A 22079-nucleotide genomic window follows, 5' to 3' on the forward strand; every position below is an offset into this window, starting at 1 on the left:
CATTCACTGATGTGACTGAACACAAACATCTCGGTCTCACCTTTTCCTCGGATCTAAAATGGTCCTCACATATATCTATTACTTTGAAAAAAGCTTAGCAACGAACTGGAATAATGAGATTTCTTAAATTTCTATTAAATCGACAAAGTCTCGAACGAATATACTTTTCATTTATTCGTCCAATCCTGGAATATTCTGATGTTGTTTGCGACAACTGTACAGAAGCTCTAAAGAATGAAATCGAGGCCGTCCAGAACGAGGCTGCACGTATAGTCACCGGTGCCACCAAACTCTGTAACATCCAGAAACTCTCACTCGATCTCGGTTGGTAACCTCTGGCAGAACGACGAAAAAAACATTGCCTTGTTTTGTTCTATAAAATGGTCAATGGTCTATCACCCGCCTACCTGTCTTCACTAATTCCTGAAAACCAACATAATATCAATACTAGATTTAACCAAAGAAACATCAGAAATATCCTTTGCCAGTCACAGTCATACAAATCTTCCTTTCTTCCTAACACAATAAACGACTGGAACTTACTTCCTCAACATATCAAATCATCTCCTTCAGTCAATGCCTTCAAATCAAATCTGAATAAAAACCTACCGAAATCAAATCCTTTATTTAATGCTGGATCCAGAAAAGGCCAAATTCTTCATGCTCGATTACGTCTAGGTTGTAGCTCCTTTAACTATGACCTCAACCGCCGAGAAATCACAAACACCGCTAGATGTGATTGTGGTGAGATAGAAACGGCCGACCATTATCTGCTTCATTGTCGAAAATACCAAAACTTTGAACTGACATATTTTCCAATCTCCAATGCGCTCTAACTCTTAACAATCTACTGTATGGTGATGAACATCTATCTTATTAACATAATATTTCCCTACTCACTGACGTTCAACGATTTATCATCTCAACAAATAGATTTAATACATAAGCTGCGACAATCAACATCTCCCCTCTCCCACCCCCAAACGACGACGAGAGACAATAGCATAAACATGCTCGTTAATTATTCAATCATCATTAAACACACACACACACACACACACACACACACACACACACACACACACACACATGTAGCAGTGTCAATTTTAACACTTTCTTTATGTTGTCCAGGTAATGTTTTTAACTCCTCTCATATTTCAGATATGTCAACATGGGCCTTTAAACCTTTTATTTATTATTTAACATAGGGCCTTTAAAGTATAGAAAAGTGAGATGGTGTCACCATTTCCACGAACTGATTATTTTTAGATTGGCTAGTTTCACTTTGTTTCATCCAATAAGATTGGAGTATTGGTTGTTTTGTGGTCACGTGATCTTGGTTTGCGGTAGAGACCGTCATGTTTAATTTCTGGTTAGCAAGGCAAAGTGGCGTATCAAGTAGTGTTTTACTTTTTATAAGTTGGTATGGTGTATTTGGATATAGGAATTAGGTTCGTATAATGTTACTACATTGTATCGATGGATTTGTATTATTTCTGGTTCGGTTGCTATTGTTGTATTCGTTCATTTTACGCGTTCTTTCTGTCATTATGAAATCCGGGTAAAGTTCTGTAATCGCAGGTCTACAACTGCCATTTACTTCTGTTTTAACATCTAGCATGAATATCACACTATTCACATTACAGCACAGTTACAGCTCTTGGGGGTGTTGGTACACAGCACAGGTGTGAGGAGACTGGAGAGACGACTGAGTGTTGTTACATGTACATGTAATGTGGGTGTTTGTTCTACAAATAAGGTATGATATATAGTCAGTGTTCTATTGTTTTTATATACATATATTTCAGTATGAAGGAATAGAGTGAAGTCAAGAGATCAGTGCAGTTGAAACCCTAGGTATTAGCCACTATACAGACCACTGGACCACTAGAGAACAATCATTTGATATATGTTTTATATTGTTTTTAAATCATTTATAATCTGTTGTGTAATTAATATATAACTTCTAAAATGAACAACAGATACACAGATTAATGGTTCTACTTAGTATAATGTAAATGTTCAAGTAAAGCGATTTGGTTTATAGCGTAATTGATATCTTTTGTATGTTTGGTGTATGATTATCTGTATGATATTCGTTTGATATCATACCTATCTTTTACTATTGTTGTTATGTATGTTTCAGACCCGGACATGTAACACGTCTTCATGGGTTGGATGATTTATGTGTTCAAAGACATGTACCATATTTTACATGATGACAGAATGAATTGATATTTATAGAAGAAGATTATATAGACAATTAAAAGTAGTAGAAACCCCAAATTGTGTAGTTTCGTCTCTACTAGAATGGCGCCCAACGTGAAAATCTTGTATGGAACAAACTTTTAATTTTTTACAGATCTATTTCTGAAGTTGACAGTTTGATTGGTTGTGTCGCAGTCCAGACTATAAAGTGGAGTGTATTGGTACATAGATTGGTACATTGTGGTAGAATCTAAAGACGTTATTCGACATCCTGGCTTGTATGACTTGAACATCTTCAACGTGTCGTACTATTTGTTTGTGGTGGAGAATGTACAGACATTAGGCTTCAACATCCGTGCAAAATTCAACATCGATGGAACATTTCAGACTGTGATCAGTGTTTATATATTAGGACAGTCAGTGGCTAGTGGTCTTTTTGTGTATCAACAGTTGGTGAGTCAGTATATAAATTTTTCCTGGGTCACAATTTTGTAATTTTTCAATTTTAAGTGAAAAAATAAGAAATCAAACTTAAACTGTAATTAAGTAAACTGTTTTATAGACAGTGGGAGAGTTTTCTACCAAATTAAGTAACTGTGTTAGCATATAGAATTATATCTATATATATAGTAAAAATAGTTGTCAGTTTCAGTATTACTCTCGATACAAACCATGATAGAATATTGTTAATTAGAAACAATAATTTACATCGAGCCAAGTGATTTTCGAACCAGTATCTTTTCTTTAAAGTTATTTTAACCAGTTAAGGCTGTGACCCAGGGGGTAACTATTTTATAGTGTGCCAATTGTAAAGAAAGTGAGAGAAATTCACCACAATCACATTTTCATAATAAACACGGTGGTGGTTCTCTTTGCATGAAAAATCTTCTCTTTTAATTAATATATCTGATACTATTTTTCTTTTAATCCTCTTAAACCGGCAGTTTCATGCAGACCGCAATTACAGTGAGATTAATTCTGAATTCACAAGGTTTCAGCTGAATTAGTCAGGTTTTGTTGTTTACATTTTTTTCAGCGAGAGGTTATTTGGTTGACTTTTGTGATACTCAGTTGGCCATTGTGATATTTCATTCATAGAATTTTACTACACTTGGTGGTTGTAGATTTTGATTGGTTGTGATATCAGTGACACTTTCCTTTAGTGTATTTTCATTGGATCTCAGGTCATGTGACTTTAGTCAGGTGGTTGTATTTTCTGAAAATCATAGTTTGACAGGTGTGACCTATATTTATTTTAGTTTGTCAATTGTGTATACATGTATTTGTTTTTCAGTGGTAGACAGAACTGAAGAAAGAGAAACACAACAGATAATTAGTCATAAACATGATAAATGAAATAAATTATTCTTATTTTCAGGTTATTAGACTTGATAAATAAAGTATATTTTGAGTGATGACATATAATTGACCATAAAGCAAATAAACAAAAATTGTGTTTGATAAACATACTACATGACATTGTGTTGATAATTTGAGAATAGTCCTGTGGTACATTGGTTTATAAAATATAGATTGCAGAAATTTATGAACACTATAGCTGAATTTTGAAATAAAATTTCATTTTTCAGAAAAAGTAATAGATTCTGAAATTGATAAATAAATTTGAATTACAAATTTCAATTAATTTCAGAAATTGGACAAAATAGTTGAGCTCAGCTGAGTAATACGACAAATAAATCTAGAAATTCAGTAATATCTGAATTTGGGATAAAGAATACTTTTGTGTTGAAATAATTAAATTTATTTCAGTACTAAATTTACGTCAGATATATATAGTTAAAATAGCTTATGGCCATCGCGATATAGTCGACATAGCGTGCGGATATTTTTATATATGGATATTGAATTGAATTGAATACCTTAATAAGGCAATATTATTGAAAGCCTAATTGGTTCATTAGCATTACTGTAATCTGAAAAAAAAGACTTCTTTGTTGAATTTCAAAGCACTTTGTGAGAAATAGTAAATGAAATAAATTGTAATAGTGAAGTATACAATACACAAAAGGAAACATGAGTCAATAAAGCCTAAAGCTTATCAGTAGTAAATTGTGAGAGAAATAACTGCGGTTATAATTTGAAAGAAATTGAATTCAGTTGAATATTTTGCGGTGTTAGATTGAAATTGTACTGCTGAGTGATAAATGGATAGTCATTGAGAAAGGATAGTCAATATATTACTAAGAAAGGGAAATAATTGATGAAATAGTGACGTGAAATTGAACATAGAAATGAAACCGAAGTGAACTGAGAATTGAATTGAATTGAATAAGTAAGTGAATACTGACCTGGTGAAAGTGTGCTATATTAAAGTTAACACTTGAAATAAATTAGAAAATTAGAATAAAATTAAATTGAAATACTTGTTAAAGAAAGTTGACACTTAGTGTTAAGATTACAAAATAGTGCAATGCAGACTGTGGAAGTGAATGTACAAAAGGCTCATATGGACTGTTGAATTGTAGCACAAGTGATATCTACTGTAGATGAATAGTAGTTGTGATATCGACATAAGTGAATGAAATAGGGAATAGACGTTCTGGTGTTGATGAGAATTGTAGAAATTTAAACAGAAAAGACAAAAACAACTTCAGTACCCAGAATTTCGGTATTCTACGGAGAAGCTGACAAGGGTGAAGTAAATTATTTAACATGGCAATACGAAGTGAACTGTCTTTGTGTAGAAGGAACATATACTCAACGGAATCAGACGTTCATGTAAAGGCGAGGCAGCAAATATATTACGCAGAATGGGTATACATGCTAGTGTTGCAGATATTTTGAGGAAATTTAGTTCTACATATTGAATGTTGGAAACTGGAGAGTCGATTCTTAGGAAATTTTATGCGTGTTCTCAAGGTCCAACAGAATCTGTATCGAAATATGCTGCACGTGTTGAAGACATTTTCTCCCAAGCGGTGGAATTGAAAGCTTTGGCAGCCACACAAGAAGAAATCCTTAGGAATGTTCTATACCAAGGGCTTAGAAAAAACTTAAGACAAGCTGCAAATTACAAATTTGAGACAGTTAAAGATTACGATAAATTTAAGATAGAACTACGAAAGATAGAAAACAGCATGAACGAAGAAAAAGAAAAGGATTCTAAAGCAAAGTGCCATGCAGCGACTAAAGTAGAGGAGAAATCGGAACTCGGAGAAGTGAAAGATGGATTTTAAAGAAAATGAATGCAAGGATTGAGTGTTTGGAGAAAGAGAAAGAAGAAAGTAATCAACAACACCAATACTATGGAGGTGGATACCAAAGAGGCTTTAGTCATGGTTTCAGAAGAAATTTTGGAGGAAATCCCAGAGATAGAGACAGAGGTCGTGGAGATTACAGACCAGCTAGACCCACAGGATCTTCTAATATGCAGCCCACTTGCTATAACTGCAACAGAAAGGGACATTTTGCTAGGAACTGCCCAAACTAGTTGGTGCCTCAATTACAGGATCGAATAGGGGCACTTCAGAAAATTGTTACAAAGATCCTAAATTAGTGGGAACCTCAACAGAAGCAACAGTTAAGATAAACAACCTTGAAACATCTGCGTTACTTGATAGCGGAAGTTGCATTAGTAGCATCAGTGAAGCCTTTTACACAGAACATCTTCAAGAGTCGCAAATAAAACCTCTGACCGAAATACTTAATGTAGAATGTGCTGACGGAAATGAACTGCCATATCTTGGTTACATTGAAGCAACTTTAACTATAGATGGGATCCCCAGATCAACAAATCAGCGATGTTTATTTTTGATTACACCGGAAACAAAGTACAGTGCAAAAACTCCTGTTCTTCTTGGAACAAACATCTTGAATGAACTTCTGACAAACTGCAAGGACAACTTCGGGGAAACATTTTTACAAAAAAGCTAGTCTTCACACACCTTGGTACCTTGCATTTAGATGCTTGACAATACAACAAAGAGAGCTTAAAAGAAATAAAGATAGAATTGCCATTGTAAGGTCAGCAGAACCAAACATGATTATCATAGGACCAAACCAGTCAGTAGATATAAAAGGTTATACAGATAAAGAGCTGAATTTCCATGACACTTGTGCAATACTGCAAGAAACAGAGGACACTTCATTACCAAACTTTGTTGACATAACTCCAGCAGTCATACAATATTCATACAAGAAAAACAATGAAGTCTTGGTCAACATCTCTAATGTTACAACAAATTCTATAACAGTATCACCAAAAGCTATCCTTTGTGAAATTCAACCTGTGACTATAGATGACTCAGTCTTCCAAAAGTTAGAAAATGAACAAGATTCAAAGGTATTTCAAGACATTCATGTCAATTCAGATTTAAGTGAAGATCAAAATATCAAGTTACGGGAACTTCTGAAGAAACATGTAGATATTTTTTCTAAAAGTGACACAGACATCGGCTATTGTGATTTAATAAAACATCGCATTGATTTAGTCGATGAAATCCCGTTTAAACAAAGACATCGCCATATTCCTCCTGCAATGATAGACGAAGTACGTGCACACTTAGAACAGCTGTTAGCCAGTGGTGTTATTTCCAAATCAAAGTCTCCCTGGGCATCGAATACAGTGCTAGTACGCAAGAAAAATAATAAAATTAGAATGTGTATAGATTATCGCGCTATCAACAAACGCACAGTTCGTGATGCTTACGCCTTGCCACGCATAGAAGAAGTCTTTGATTGCCTTGGCTCTTCAAAATTGTTTAGTGTTATTGACATGAAAAGTGGCTACCATCAAGTTCCAATTGAGAAAACACACAAAGAGCGGACTGCTTTCACCGTTGGACCTCTTGGACTATATCACTTCAACAAGATGCCTTATGGACTTAGTAACTCCCCTGCGACATACCAGAGACTCATGGAAGAGTGCTTAGGAGACTATAATATGAAAATTTGTGTCATATACCTTGATGACTTGATAATATTCTCCGACAGCTTCGAACAACACCTAGAAAGACTTGATTTAGTTCTCACAAGACTACAAGAATGCAATTTGAAATTATCTGCTGACAAATGTTATTTCCTTCAAAAACGTGTTAAATTCCTTGGTCACATTGTAAGTGAGTTCGGTGTAGAAACAGATCCTGAAAAGATTGAGAAAGTGAAAAATTGGCCAGTTCCATCAGATGCCGACCAGCTTCGTTCATACTTAGCGTTCGCTGGATACTACCGTAGATATGTAAAAGACTTTTCAAAAATAACAAAGCCTTTGAATGATTTACTTCCACCAACAACATCTAAGAAAAAGGGTAACAGTAAGAAAAAGGAGTGGAAATGGACTGAAGTAGAACAGTAGACATTTGACAAGTTAAAAGAATCCTTACATCGCCTCCAATCCTTGCATACCCTGATTTTAGTCTTCCGTTTGAGTTGCACACGGATGCTTGTGGTACAGGATTAGGTGCAGTCCTTTACCAGCGTCATGGAAAGGAGAACAAAGTTATTGCCTATGCAAGCAGACGTTTAACCAAATCGGAGAAAAACTACCCAGCTTTTAAACTGGAATTCTTAGCGCTAAAGTGGGCGGTAACCGACAAGTTCAGTGATTATTTAACCGGGAACCATTTTACTGTCTTCACAGATAACAACCCGCTAACACATATCCTGACATCTTTTTTTTTTTTTTTTTTTTTTTTTTTTTTTTTTTTTTTTTGGTTGGGTTTAACGTCGCACCGACACAATTATAGGTCATATGGCGACTTTCCAGCTTTGATGGTGGAGGAAGACCCCAGGTGCCCCTCCGTGCATTATTTCATCACGAGCGGGTACCTGGATAGAACCACCGACCTTCCGCAAGCCAGCTGGATGGCTTCCTCACATGAAGAATTCAAAGCCCCGAGTGAGACTCGAACCCACATCGATGAGGGGCAAGTGATTTGAAGTCAGCGACCTTAACCACTCGGCCACGGAGGCCCCTATCCTGACATCAGCTAAGTTAGACGCGACAGGACAAAGGTGGTCATCAGCTCTAGCCGCATACGATTTTGACATTGTCTACAGACCTGGTCGAAAAAATGCTGACGCCGATGCGATGTCTCGTTACCCACATGAGAAGTCTACAGACATAGATGGAGACATGATTAAGATCAGCCAAGACACAGTAAAAGTCATTTGTAGCTCAATACAGGGCGACCCATACATTGACATACTTCCTGCAGCAGCTAAAAATAAGGGACATTCGCAAACATCAGAGAGCTGAGAGACACATTGGCAAATGGGTAACAGCTGTAACTGATAACAGACTACCACATTTGAAATATTTCTTGAAAGAAGACAGCATCATGAGAAAGAGCTTCAAAAACTTGAAAATAATAAGAGGTGTGCTTTATAGAGAAGTAACAACAAACAACGAGAAAGTACAACAACTAGTTCTGCCTGAAATTTACAGGAAAACAGTGCTTTTAGGTTTGCACAATGAGATAGGTCATCCAGGCAGAGATAGAACTCTGTCACTTCTGAGGGAAAGATTCTTTTGGCCTGGAATGGCAAAAGATTGTGAACTTTGGATTAAGAGTTGCAATAGATGCCTCAGACGCAAGTCAGACACCAACACTAGAGCACCACTTGTGAATATTGAAACAACATATCCATTAGAACTTGTCTGTATGGACTTCTTAACGCTTGAACCATCGAAAGGAGGAATCGCCAACATTTTAGTAGTAACTGATCACTTCACAAAACTGGCTTTAGCAATACCTACAAAAAACCAGACAGCAAAAACTACCGCAGAAGCATTCTATGAAAACTTCATCGTTCATTATGGCATTCCTACTAGAATACACTCAGATCAAGGCGGTAATTTCGAATCAACACTCATCAAAGAACTTTGTGAATTATTCGGCATAGAAAAGTCTAGAACAACACCATATCATCCAAGCGGTAATGGAATTTCTGAAAGATATAATAGAACATAACTCAACATGTTAGGAACTCTTGATTCAAGCAAAAAGCCAGACTGGAAGAAACATTTGCCACCACTTGTTTATGCCTACAACTGTACCAGACATGAATCAACAAAATTTTCTCCATTTCAGCTTATGTTTGGCAGGACTCCAAAATTACCAACTGACTCAGATTTTGAAACAGCACAAGATGCAACAACAAATAAGACAACAACAGAGTACGTTGAACAGTTACAACAACGTCTACAAACATCAAGAGAACTTGTAAATCGTTTCTCAAACAATTCAAGACAAAGACAGAAGAAACATTATGATAAGAAGGCAAAGGCATCCAAGATTCAAGTTGGTGACAATGTTCTGGTGAAGATATTGGCCTTTGAAGGACGCCACAAGATAGCAGACAGATTTGAGGAAGAGCTATATGTTGTTACCGAACAACCAAACCCTGAAATTCCAGTGTTTGAGGTAAAGAATAGAGATGGAGCTTGTAGAACTTTGCACAGAAATAATCTATTATTAGTGGAATCCATAGACAATGGACCCAATGAAAGTAATAGAGAAGAAAACAAAAAGGATCAACAGACAGATGTTAATGTCAGACCAGTTCCTAAACCAAGGAAAAGGACTAAGGCAACAGCAGCTGCTAATAATGATAGAGATGAAGTGAAGAAGAAAACCAGTACTGGGTTAGAGAATAAAGAATTTAGTGATTCAGATGAGTCAAAAGAAGAATATATTCTGAGAACATATCAAAGTGAGGACGCTCACACTTCTGAATTAGACAAGATGAAAGGAGATGAAACAAAGATAGAAGATACAGTGGAAGTAGAATATGTCGACATGGATAGTGATGAGAAACAAGATATAACAGAGACAGAAGAGATTGATACTGGTGGTCATACAGACGACACAGTAGAAGAAAACGGAGAGATAAATATTCATCATGATGAAACTGAAGAAAAAAAGATAACAGCTAGTGGGGGACAAGAGGAATGTGCAAAGGAAGAATTAAATACAGAAGCAGCAGGACTTGAGGAACAAAGCAAGAAAACAAATGAGAAGACACAAAGAAAGCCACCTCCAAGAAGACCAGATAGATCTATGCCACCTCCAAGAAGATCGGATAGATCGGCAAAGAAACTAAAATGGCAAGAAGATTATCTCATGTATCAGATAACTAGAACTACAGATGACAGAAGTGAAGCTCTGAATCAACTATTGGATTCTGGTATTTTGAATTCAGTTAGTAAGGACATGGCAAACAAATTATGGGAAGCTGTGATGAAGTGATTTTAAACTATATCCATGTGAAATTTTAATAATGTAATAAATTTTGATATTGAAATGTGAAATTTTATTGTTAAATTGCCATGAAATGAATAAAAGATGACATACTGTAATCAATATATGTGAGGTTCTGTTTTTATTTTGATATCTATGTAATAATGTGTTTGTTTGATTAATGGTAGATCAAATTTCAGGACACAAAGCAGATAGATTACAGATATGGAAATTGTGGGGCACAATTTTAGCAGCAGGGAGGAGAAGACAGTTCTTATAGATTATTTTTCTTGTATCACAATATACAGGTTTAGTTTAAATGTATAGTTATGTTCAGCATTGAATTTAAGCTGGCTGTCAGTCTTTATAGCTATGTTTGAAGTATTGTTTGGTGTATAGATTGCTTTGTGGATTACTGTACATAATATTACTAATGTAGACTTTTTTCAGATGATTGCTGCATTGAAAAGTTTTGGTAAATGATGAGACATCATTTTACGGAGAGGGGGAGAATGTAGCAGTGTCAATTTTAACACTTTCTTTATGTTGTCCAGGTAATGTTTTTAACTCCACTCATATTTCAGATATGTCAACATGGGCCTTTAAACCTTTTATTTATTATTTAACACAGGGCCTTTAAAGTATAGAAAAGTGAGATGTTGTCACCATTTCCACGAACTGGTTATTTTTAGATTGGCTAGTTTCACTTTGTTTCATCCAATAAGATTGGAGTATTTGTTGTTTTGTGGTCACGTGATCTTGGTTTGCGGTAGAGACCGCCATGTTTAATTTCTGGTTAGCAAGGCAAAGTGGCGTATCAAGTAGTGTTTTACTTTTTATAAGTTGGTATGGTGTATTTGGATATAGGAATTAGGTTCGTATAATGTTACTACATTGTATCGATGGATTTGTATTATTTCTGGTTTCGGTTTTCTATTGTTGTATCGTTCATTTTACGCGTTCTTTCTGTCATTATGAAATCCGGGTAAAGTTCTGTAATCGCAGGTCTACAACTGCCATTTACTTCTGTTTTAACATCTAGCATGAATATCACCCCTATTCACATTACAGCACAGTTACAGCTCTTGGGGGTGTTGGTACACAGCACAGGTGTGAGGAGACTGGAGAGACGACTGAGTGTTGTTACATGTACATGTAATGTGGGTGTTTATTCTACAAATAAGGTATGATATATAGTCAGTGTTCTATTGTTTTTATATACATATATTTTAGTATGAAGGAATAGAGTGAAGTCAAGAGATCAGTGCAGTTGAAACCCTAGGTATTAGCCACTATACAGACCACTGGACCACTAGAGAACAATCATTTGATATATGTTTTATATTGTTTTTAAATCATTTATAATCTGTTGTGTAATTAATATATAACTTCTAAAATGAACAACAGATACACAGATTAATGGTTTTCCTTAGTATAATGTAAATGTTCAAGTAAAGCGATATGGTTTATAGCGTAATTGATATCTATTGTATGTTTGGTGTATGATTATCTCTATGATATCCGTTTGATATCATACCTATCTTTTACTATTGTTGTTATGTATGTTTCAGACCCGGACATGTTACACGTCTTCATGGGTTGGATGATTTATGTGTTCAAAGACATGTACCATATTTTACATGATGACAGAATGAATTGATATTTATAGAAGAAGATTATATAGACAATTAAAAGTAGTAGAAACTCCAAATTGTGTAGTTTCGTCTCTACTAGACACACACACACACACAAACCACACACAGAAACTTTGCGTTATACATATATTTTTCACATTCATATTCCGATTAACACAACATGATAAACATATTTACACAGCCTAGTTACTATTCTTCATCTAACCTCTGTTTTTCTTATGGAGTGGAATTCATATAAGTTTTAAGTAGCTTGTTTTCCAATCCATTCGATTGAAAATTTCTTTGGTTGATTGTTTGTACTATTTTGATTGATGTATGTCTTTTTATCAAACTTTGTTAATTTAAATATAGTACTCATGTTTGTATATACAATTTGTGGAAATAAATACAGTTTAAACTAAACCTGGTATAATAATAATATCGTGTATTAGTAAACTTTATAATTCTTTCATAACCAAGCAAGTTGCAAGTTACAGCTCGTTTAAATGAATCAACCGTGTTGTTGTACTTATATAACAGACTGACCCGGTTTATAGATAGGTCAGGACTACGATATGTATTGTATTTTGCCATCGAAATATTTCTACAAAATGCTTCTTCCCCTTCCGTTTGGATCCGCCCATGTTTAAAAAAACACGTTTGTTTATTTTATGGACTGTACATAGAACAACACGATATAAATGCAGAACAGAATGGTTTTGGGGGTCAATAGATCATTGAGGAACATATTTTTACACTGAACAGTATACTTAAGAACAATCAATCTTTATTTATATTCATTTCATTGACCCTGTAATGAAAATATATGGCTTTGAGCTTGGAAATAGTGTCAACTGCAGAAGCCAAGCTTCAAAGTATGCTGTGTGTTCTTCACAGCTGGTGCAAACAGTGAAGAACTTTGATCAACGCGTGTAAGTCAAAGCGCATTCACAGCAGAAAAGGACGCATTCACAGCAGAAAAGGTGCGCGCTGAACGTAGCTAGTAAAATATTTCTTATACGGTTGAGAGGCAATTTCAAAAGGTGTCGGGCAAGTTCTAGGTAGCATCCATGCCTATGAAAAACTCCAAAGCTCCTGTGTAACGCCGGTATTTGATAATGTCGCATAAACATTGGGATACATCTTTGCCAACAAGTTTAAGTTAATCTGCTGTTAGTTATACTATAGTTTAAAGAAAAAATAATGTCGAAAGAATTTTACCAAGAATCTTGTTCTGCGTATCGGACAACATTGTGTTTCAGTTTTCCAAAGTTTTAAACTTTCACGAAAATTGAAATAAATGCTTAATATTAAAATACCCATAACAGGCAAGCTTTGTCACGAACAGTGTACCTTGTTTCTAGTTGTAGCATGTCATTTTGTTTTTGATACAGTCGTAGATAGTGCCAACTACTGAATTAATGTTGATACTTTTGTGGTGTGGTACATGCAGAATCGAATTTCTACCTACGAATGGTGCCAGACAATACAATAGGATTGATATATACCTGCGCAACTTCATCAAAAAATTCACTTGCAGACAACCTACATTTGAGCAAATTACATGTTGAATTGTACTTCTGTCTTGTTTATAACACATTTTGACAACCTTTTAAACACAGATGTCATTGAAGTTCTTTCAGGCTTTAAGTTTTATTTTAAAAAGGAATGAAACAGCTGTCCAAAAAAAGCCGCCTCGGTAGCCTAATGGTAGAGCGTCCGCTTCGAGTGCGGGAGGTCGTGGGTTCGATCCCCGGCCGCGTCATACCAAAGTGGTAAAAAATGGTGCTAGCAGCGTCCTCGCTTGGCGCTCAGCATGAAGGGGAATAGTGCTAGGACTGTTCAGCCCGGTGTCAGTATAATGTGACTGGGTGGGATGTCATGCCACGTGTCTAGGGCGTGATATTCCAGTGAACTATAAAGTTGGGCATTGTGCTCACTGCTACAAGCAGACACCGTCATTTATATTACAGAAAAATTGTTGAAAAAAAGACGTTAAAACCGAACACACGCACGCACGCACACACACACGCTATGTATAATTAGAACTACTTTCTTTTCTATACTCGAACCTATACAGCCACAGTCTTAAAGGAAGGTAATTAAAACGTTTTAACATGTTGATAAGTATATACAAACATTTGGCAAAGAAAAGATGTTGACAATTAATTATAATTTATCAAGAAATTAATATATATTTTTTGCTCAAAACGAAACATGTGGCAGCCACATTATAAACATAACCATTATGAGCCTTTAAATGGATGGGTTTTCAAGTTGCCTATGTGCCTTGCATTATTATAAACAAATGTGTCATAATAACGGTCAACTTTGGACAAAGTCACAGATCACAGTAATGTATGCCTTTCCTTCCTTTTTCTCCGTCGCCTCAAGCCGTTTCCTAAAAATAAATAAACTTTGATCAATTGCAGCCATGAACTGAAATCTCGGTTTAAGGTACAAGACAGTATACTTGGTATTTATTGCATAAACATAACTTTTGATTAACAGTCGTTTTTGTTAACAACTGGCTCCATAGTGAAATATGTAATTACCATTTTGTGCCGCTAAGCTTTTTTCGCTCTTCCCAATATGTTTTCCATTTGTTTCAAGTAATAAAGGACTGAGTTCACCAACCTTGTAGGGAGGTTGTCTTTCGCATTTGGGACGGTTTATATGGCTATCCCAAACTATAATTTTAAGCTAGAGTAATTTATAGAACATGTACTCAGTGATAAATAAAATATACGCAGAAGGTTATTATCTATTAAGATATGTTCTTTAAACGATGTAATGTAATTACCAATGATGTTAAATGAGGGGATGTTTAAGAAAAAAGAAAAACTGTATTATATTTAAATCATCTGGCATGCCGGCTGTCCAGCTGTGTTTTTATATGCTTTCATAGTCTAAATTGTCTAATCATCTGAAACACAACCCGAATATTTATACTAGGTGAATCACCTTAATAACTATTTAATGTGACTAAAAGTAAATTAAATAATGGCAAGAGAAGAAACTGAATTAAAAAATATTAATTGCATTTCAAAGTCACACAGCATGGATGCTTGAGAGGAGAGCGTGCTGAATCTTTCTCAAACAAAAAATACCTACATTAATTCTTATCTCTTCCAAACGACCATTCCCTGCTTTTTTTTCGGTATCCTTCTTTGAATACAATTCTGGATTTTCGATTTAAACAAAATTACAGTAATTACAAAACTTTGAAGTATAATGTTCAATAGACCAAGAATGATGACCACAGTGCTGTCACAAGTACATGCATGTGAATTAGGGAGTCCAGTTGACTTCTTAGCATCCTGTGCAGATTGATTGAAATCTGAAATAATGTACAAGATGGCCTATATAGAGGAATTAGATGATGATCACATAGGTACTGGTTATACATTCCCAACAAATATCAACAAAGCATTGTGAGGGAGAAGTTCAGAGATCATTTCTTCAATAATGAAACTGGAATAAACTGGGATAAACGAGCAATAAACTCCTTAAGTGAAACCTTCCATAGTAAAAACCTCCTTTTAAGCTGCGATTAATAGTATATAAATATTATAAGACACCTCATCAGCTTCATTGGGCCGAGTGGTAATGTATTTTACATAAGATAATAGGTAAAGCGCCACAAACACAGCCTCAGAGTCACGCATTTGTAAAGTAGACCCACAACCAAAGGAAGCTGGAAAAATATCATAGACGGGTTGCTTCAAAAATCCAACAGGTACATTTTTAATTTTATGCAAATTATAGATAGAGGGGGAAGAAGGGGTAAGGGGTAGAAATGGGGTAGGGGAGGGGATGAGTATACAAAGAGAATGCTTCGTTCCTTTATCACAGTTACACTACAAAGTAAACCACAGTAGCGCAGACATTCATGTACCATACACACACACACACACACACACACACAACTAACATAGATAAACAGACAAGTAAGATATAACAACACTGTAGGGCACCGCCCAAGACGTATAGACGCACAAGCACACACATGCACACATATAAGAAAGGAAAAGCTTTAGGATTCCGGCAGCCAAAATTAAGGTGGGCACGAAAACTTACTCATAGTAAAGAGGGAGGGGATGCCAAAACAAGGGAGCGCAATTGCAAGCAAAGGATGGCAGCGATAGAGGGAGTGAGGAGAAACAGGAAAGAAACGTTAACAACAATCAAGACAACAGACACAACACAAAATACAAGACAGACAGAAAACAAGTTGAAAATAAGGGCACCGCCTTGGAACGATCACAAACCTATATAAAGGAAAGCGGGAGTTTAAACGCGTTTAGGGTATGCCAACCTCGCACTTACGTGTTTTGAGTCGTGAGTTCAAACCCTACTAGAGTAATATAAATTCTTTGTTCTGTTTTCAACATGTTGCAACACTGAGATATTTAGCTTTTAACGTTATTTTAAATTGTAAGCTTTCGTTAATAAAATGAAACAAAGAAATACAAGTATGAACGAAATTACAACGTGGAAAATTTACATACAAGGACACACAGACTTGCAGTATTCAGATGGTGACTGCGAACATATAAACGAACATCTGAAACTTCCTGTGCCGTTCCAGTACATATCAGTATCACAATACAGTCTCGAATCTGTAACAATAGAAGTGATACAGCTAAGATAAAAGCTTTATGAAAAGCAGTATCAATGCAAATTACAAATTTCACAGAAACGTTGTAATGACGGTTTTCAATGTATACATACTTGCTTAGATAATGTGTAGTAACAGGATTATTTGGTTTTATTGACAAGCACTATCTGCCAATACCATAATAATGAAAAAGGTCATACCAGTATCATTGATGTAACCTTTCTACTTATATACCATACTAAGTAAACAGAGAATATTTGTTTGTTTTGAGTGAATATGGAATATATCTCACCGAGAAGTGAGAAAATTTCAAATATTTTCACGAGCGCGTAACAAACAAATTTTCTTTTTATTTTATGCTCCATTACGTTGAGATGTGCATTTTGCAACTATTTTAATCTCAGCGCGGGAAACAGACGCGCGTAAACAGACATGACGTCAGATGTGCAGTGACGTTATAAAGACGCATGCAACATAAAGTTCCATTTTGTTTTATTTTTTGCTGCATAACGGTATGAAATTCTCGTTAAGTAAAATAATTTGAATCGAGAAATATACTATAAAGAACAAAGTGCGACTACAATTTCCATCCTGTTTTAAGCAAATAATTTAAAATTCATACACAATGTAATGAGGGGGCGGAGCTATATCTCTCACAGTGTGAAAATATAGATTTCATATTTTCACAGTGTGAGTGATGAGATATGAAAATATTTAACTGATAGAATACAGTATTTCATTAGTTAGTATAAAATAAAGAGTAAGAAAATGATTTTATCATAAAAGTGTTATCAAAAATATTGGAATATAACATAACGGGATAAAATCAAATTTCTGATTTCTGTTTTTTTTTTTTTTTTTTTTTTTTTTTTTTTTTGCGGCTATAAAAACGTTTCCCCGCACTTCGCACTACTGTATTTTCTGGTCCTTTGTGATCATGCATTCCATTCAATACCACTGTCATAAAGTTCCACTTAAGCCGGTGCTAGGTCGGCTGAAGGGGTGGGTGGGGGTGGAGCTGGGAGGTGTTGCAAATTCCATTACCTTTCATGAACAGATTCAGTTAAACCGAATCTGCTATTAGTTTTCTTCTTATAAAATTCCTCGTACTTGGATTTAGTGTTGTTATAATTTTTGGTCCTTTGTGATCAGAGTCTGTTCAATATCACTGTAATAGAGTTTCGCTCAAGCCGGTGCTAGGGGGCATGAGAGGTGTTGCACATTGTATTGCCGCTCATGAACAGACTCAAATCGAGTCTACTATGCTGCCAATAAAATAAACGAAGTGACCAATGACCAGTGCTCAGTCACACATAAAAACATGAAACATTTAAACTACACTAGGGGCGAGTTGGTCGAAGGATCAGATGACATTGCGCAGAGTTGCACAGTACTGCTCCAAGGTATATGAGAACTCCGGAGTTCATCTGTTCTGGTCCATTAAGAATTCTGGAGATGTTATCAAAAAGCTACAGAAATCATTTAAATTCGCTGACATGAAATTTCGCGCAAGCGTGAAAAAGGACTGTTTCGCGCGGGCTTTAATTCGCGCATTTTCAATTTTAGTAAAGAAAAAATATAATTAAAAAATAATAATAGCGCGGTCTTAAATTCGCGCATCGGTCCTAGTGCGAAATACGCGAAAATTCGTCCTACGCGAATAAAAATGATTTCACAGTATTAAACAAACACTACAAATGTTCGACTATAAACACTTATGATTTTTCTACTCTTTATACTAATTTACCACATAATCTCATAAAAGAAAATCAAATAGTTTTAATGGAGAAAACATTTACAAGAAAAAACGTTAATTATCTGGCATGTAATGATTTTAGGACATTTTTTTTCTAATAGTAAATTTAACAGTATACCCTATAGAGTTGTGATCAGGCTTGTGAAGCGCTAAAGGTTTCTGTTAGATAACATGTTTATTCTATTTGGTAATAAAACTTAAAGACAAGTAATGGATATTATGCTGGGGACTAACTGCGCCCCAGTCATAGCTGATTTATTCTTATACAGTTATGAACGACATTTCATGCTCGGTTTGTCCACTGATACACAGTTTTATATTAACGAAGCTTTAAATGAAATCTCAAGGTACCTTGACGATACTTTAAATATGGACAACCTATCTTTTTCAACAATGGTGAAATATTTATCCAAAAGAGTGACAGCTTAACGAGGCCAATACTTAGATTTAGAAGCGACATTTTTGGACTTAAATTTAACAATAGTGAATAGTAATTGAGAAACAAAAAAATATGATGAAAGGGACGATTTCAATTTTGAAATTGTCAACTTCAACCACTTTGATGGAGATGTCCTTCGAGCAACATCGTACGGTGTATATTCCACAACTTATTCGTTTTGTAAGAACTTGTTCAAAGTTAGAAGATTTTAATGATAGAAATTTTCATATCACCAAAACGTTATTAAAATAGTGTTACCGATATTATAAACTACGGAATTTTCATTAAATTCTACTACGGATCGTCCGATCTTTTAAAGAAATATAACACAAACCTTAAAACACCTATACACACGCTATACTATGGGAGGTGTAGTTGATAAAAGCCGGAAAATTAAACATTTTTTTTAAATTAAATATACTGAGCAAAACTTCCAACTAGACTCTTGGAGATGTAGATATGTTTCTTTTATTTTAAAAGGTAAGCTTATAAATTTTAAACACCGTTTTATTGACCTAATACAAATGCCTATACAAATACACAGCATGTACCGGTAAAATGATTTTTACTTTTGTGAAAATCCCGTGTTTGGCTGTGCACGTGCAAATCGTTATTTTGTCATTTGTACTCTTAAAATTTGGTTGGATTTAATTTTGTTGTGAGTGTCAAGAAGCCGGGTGGTTTATGTAAGCAAAATGCAGAAAACATCTGAAAGAAACTGAAAATGTCTCGGATTGCGACTCGATGAAAAGGTGCGTGCTATTGGAATATTGGAAGCAGAAATTTCACGACGTCAGGTAAGCATTGTGATTCATGTAACGAAAGTTCTATTATATCATTGATAATGTGTAATGATATTAGAGAACTTTCTTCCAAATGTCATTTATGCGATTTTATGTGTAGGTTACAAGTCATCAGTCTGGTCTGGCAGAATGAAATCCTAGTAAAAACTCCTGAAGCACATCTTCTCATTCAGAATAACATTAATGTTCATATTTTTCACTTTAAATATCTTAGACGCGTGCAACACAATTAGGTCCTTTCTGCATACATTAACTACCTCAAGGTTAATATGTTTGGTCTTCCGAGTAATTTCCCAAACAACTCGGGTGTACAACCCAGTATACTGGAAAACAAACAACAGATGTTTGATCACTCTGAGTCAACTAGTTTCTGAGATACGCAAGATATTTATTCGGACGGACGGACAATCGACGGACAAAGGCAAATCGAAGTTCCCCTCACCCGGAAAATAACGGAGATCCTTCTGAAGTATAGAATGTAGCCAAGCAAAATAATGGCAGACTTGGTTTTGCTGAGTGTTCATGAACTACCTCTCATGCCTCCTTACAGTTTTGTGTGGAATACAGTTTTATGTGGAACTCTGTTATCAATATAATTTTATGAACTTCTTGATGATAACGACACGCAGACCGTTCTAGCCGCCACTCGGCACTTAAAAATACGGTGGTGATAGTTATTAAGCTCTATAAAGTTTAGAACGCAACAGAGCAAAACAATTGGGCCATGATGGACCTATATCGCTCACCTGAGTTATGTTACTTGCTTGAACCAATTTCTTTGCAAAAGCTTGAAAAACAAGACAGTAGGTCAGTAGATCATATTCATGATCACTGAAAGTCAGTTCTAAGATAAGCGTGCAAAACTGTACACGTCATCCAAATTCAAGGCTGTATCTTAAAAAACAAGAAAGTAGGTCAGTAGGTCAAAGTCATGGTCACTGAAAGTCAGTTTTAAGATCGTTCTGCAAAACTGTACATGTCCTCCAAATTTCAAGGCTCTATCTTAAAAAAAAGTAGGTCAGTAGGTCAAGGTCACAATCAGGTGACCCTTATCACTTGGGTCATCAGGTAATTATAATTACACAGTCTAGGAAATATGCTCTGATAGTTTTTTAAGTATTTTTTCCTATACAACTCACATATCAAGGGAACCCTGGGGCGTGGCCTCTTTTCACCGCAGGTGCATAAGTTGAACAAACTTGTTATTGGTTTACAAACTTCGTAAGATTTTGGGTCATGGCAATTTTCCATTTGTATTTAGTAAAGTAACTAAACGTTTTATGAAAAGAGGTTATGACCCAATTGTTTTGAGACACACCGCATGTTTGGTGTTCAACCCTTTTACAGTTGGACGCTACGCTTTCCTCTTTGATTGTGTCTGACGGATCAGGTGGAGGACTCTATGATTAGTAGTTCTTAAATCCCACTAGGACTGAGCTATTTTGATTTCCGTCTTCTGGCCTGTTTCGTCGGGCCCTTAAGGGTGTTTTCCGTGTTGCTCTGTCTTCTGCAAAGGCATGCGTATTAGGTTCTTAAGGACTGCATTTTTATATTATATTTACAAGGGCATCTTTGTGTTTTACATAACATACCTTCTGTTGCCTTTACGTAAGTTAGGATTTCACCTGGCGGGGATTATTTTTATTTACACTGTCTTGTAACTTTGGAACACGGTGGGGGTAAGAGTGAGGTTAGGTGCACCATAAACCGGTTTAAACTCCCCAGTGGTGGTTTTTGCCACTGACCGTTCCAAGGCGGTGCCCCACTGTGTTCCTATATTTGTTTGTTTTGTCCGTTGGTGTTTCATTTTCTGTGTTGTGTGCGAGGGTTGTTCGTGTGTGCCTTTGGGGAGGCTGCGTGTTTTGAACGTGGCTTTCCCTGTTGGATATTCTTCCTTGTTTGTTAGAGATCAACTAGGCAAAGATACTTACCAAATATCAAAGGCATAGGCCTTGCACTTTCAGACAAGAAGATTTTTTAAGTTTATTCCTATACAAGTCTATGTAAAACTTGAGACCCTCAGAACAGGGCCTATTTCACCCCAGTGGCATAATTTGAACAATTTTGATAGTAGTCCACTAGGCAACGCAACATACCAAATATCAAAAGCATTGGCCTTGCAGTTTCAGGCAAGTAGATTTTCAAAGTTTTTTTCCTATATAAGGCTATGTAAAACTAGGGAACCCCGTGACAGGGCCTCTTTTCATCCCAAGGGAATAATTTGAAATATCTTGGTAGAGGACTCAAAGGCAATGCTACATACTAAATATCAAAAGCCTAGGTCCTGTGGTTTCAGACATGAAGATTTTTAAAGTGTTTTTCCTAAACAAGTCTATATAAACCATGTGACATCCCTGGCGGCCATATTTCATCCTAGGGGGATCATTTGAACAATCTTGGTAGAGGCCTACTAGATG

The 22079-nt window shown here is 35.7% G+C and overlaps 1 protein-coding gene and 1 long non-coding RNA gene across 4 annotated transcripts; one reads left to right on the plus strand and one right to left on the minus strand.

Annotated features, from left to right (window-relative positions):
• Window positions 1–1293: 1293 nt before the first annotated feature.
• LOC128557552 (uncharacterized) lies at window positions 1294–12554 on the plus strand. 3 transcript variants are annotated; one of them, XR_008371216.1, is made up of 5 exons: window positions 1294–1451; window positions 1647–1759; window positions 2363–2661; window positions 11481–11593; window positions 11981–12554. XR_008371216.1 is itself a non-coding variant. In XM_053544923.1 (3 exons), the coding sequence occupies exon 1, from the start codon at window positions 9147–9149 to the stop codon at window positions 10416–10418; it is 1272 nt and encodes a 423-aa protein (XP_053400898.1). In that variant the 5' UTR covers window positions 8501–9146; the 3' UTR covers window positions 10419–11283; window positions 11481–11593; window positions 11981–12554. The 3 variants fall into 3 exon arrangements, 1 of the variants encoding a protein (XP_053400898.1); XR_008371215.1 differs by having other exon boundaries at window positions 1311–1451; window positions 2147–2661; XM_053544923.1 differs by lacking the exons at window positions 1294–1451; window positions 1647–1759; window positions 2363–2661 and adding an exon at window positions 8501–11283.
• Window positions 12555–14104: 1550 nt separating this feature from the next.
• LOC128557954 (uncharacterized) lies at window positions 14105–16672 on the minus strand. Its single transcript, XR_008371515.1, has 3 exons — window positions 16555–16672; window positions 15158–15383; window positions 14105–14444 (listed from the first exon to the last, which is right to left on the minus strand). It is a non-coding gene; the product is annotated as an uncharacterized LOC128557954 (long non-coding RNA).
• Window positions 16673–22079: the final 5407 nt, after the last annotated feature.

The sequence above is a fragment of the Mercenaria mercenaria genome, chromosome 6 (genome assembly GCF_021730395.1).
Source record: "Mercenaria mercenaria strain notata chromosome 6, MADL_Memer_1, whole genome shotgun sequence".
NCBI classification, from domain to species: domain Eukaryota; kingdom Metazoa; phylum Mollusca; class Bivalvia; order Venerida; family Veneridae; genus Mercenaria; species Mercenaria mercenaria.

Bases quoted from the DNA above. Each gene is read 5' to 3' on its own strand.
- LOC128557552 (XM_053544923.1), top strand. From the start codon at position 9,147: ATGTTAGGAACTCTTGATTCAAGCAAAAAGCCAGACTGGAAGAAACAT.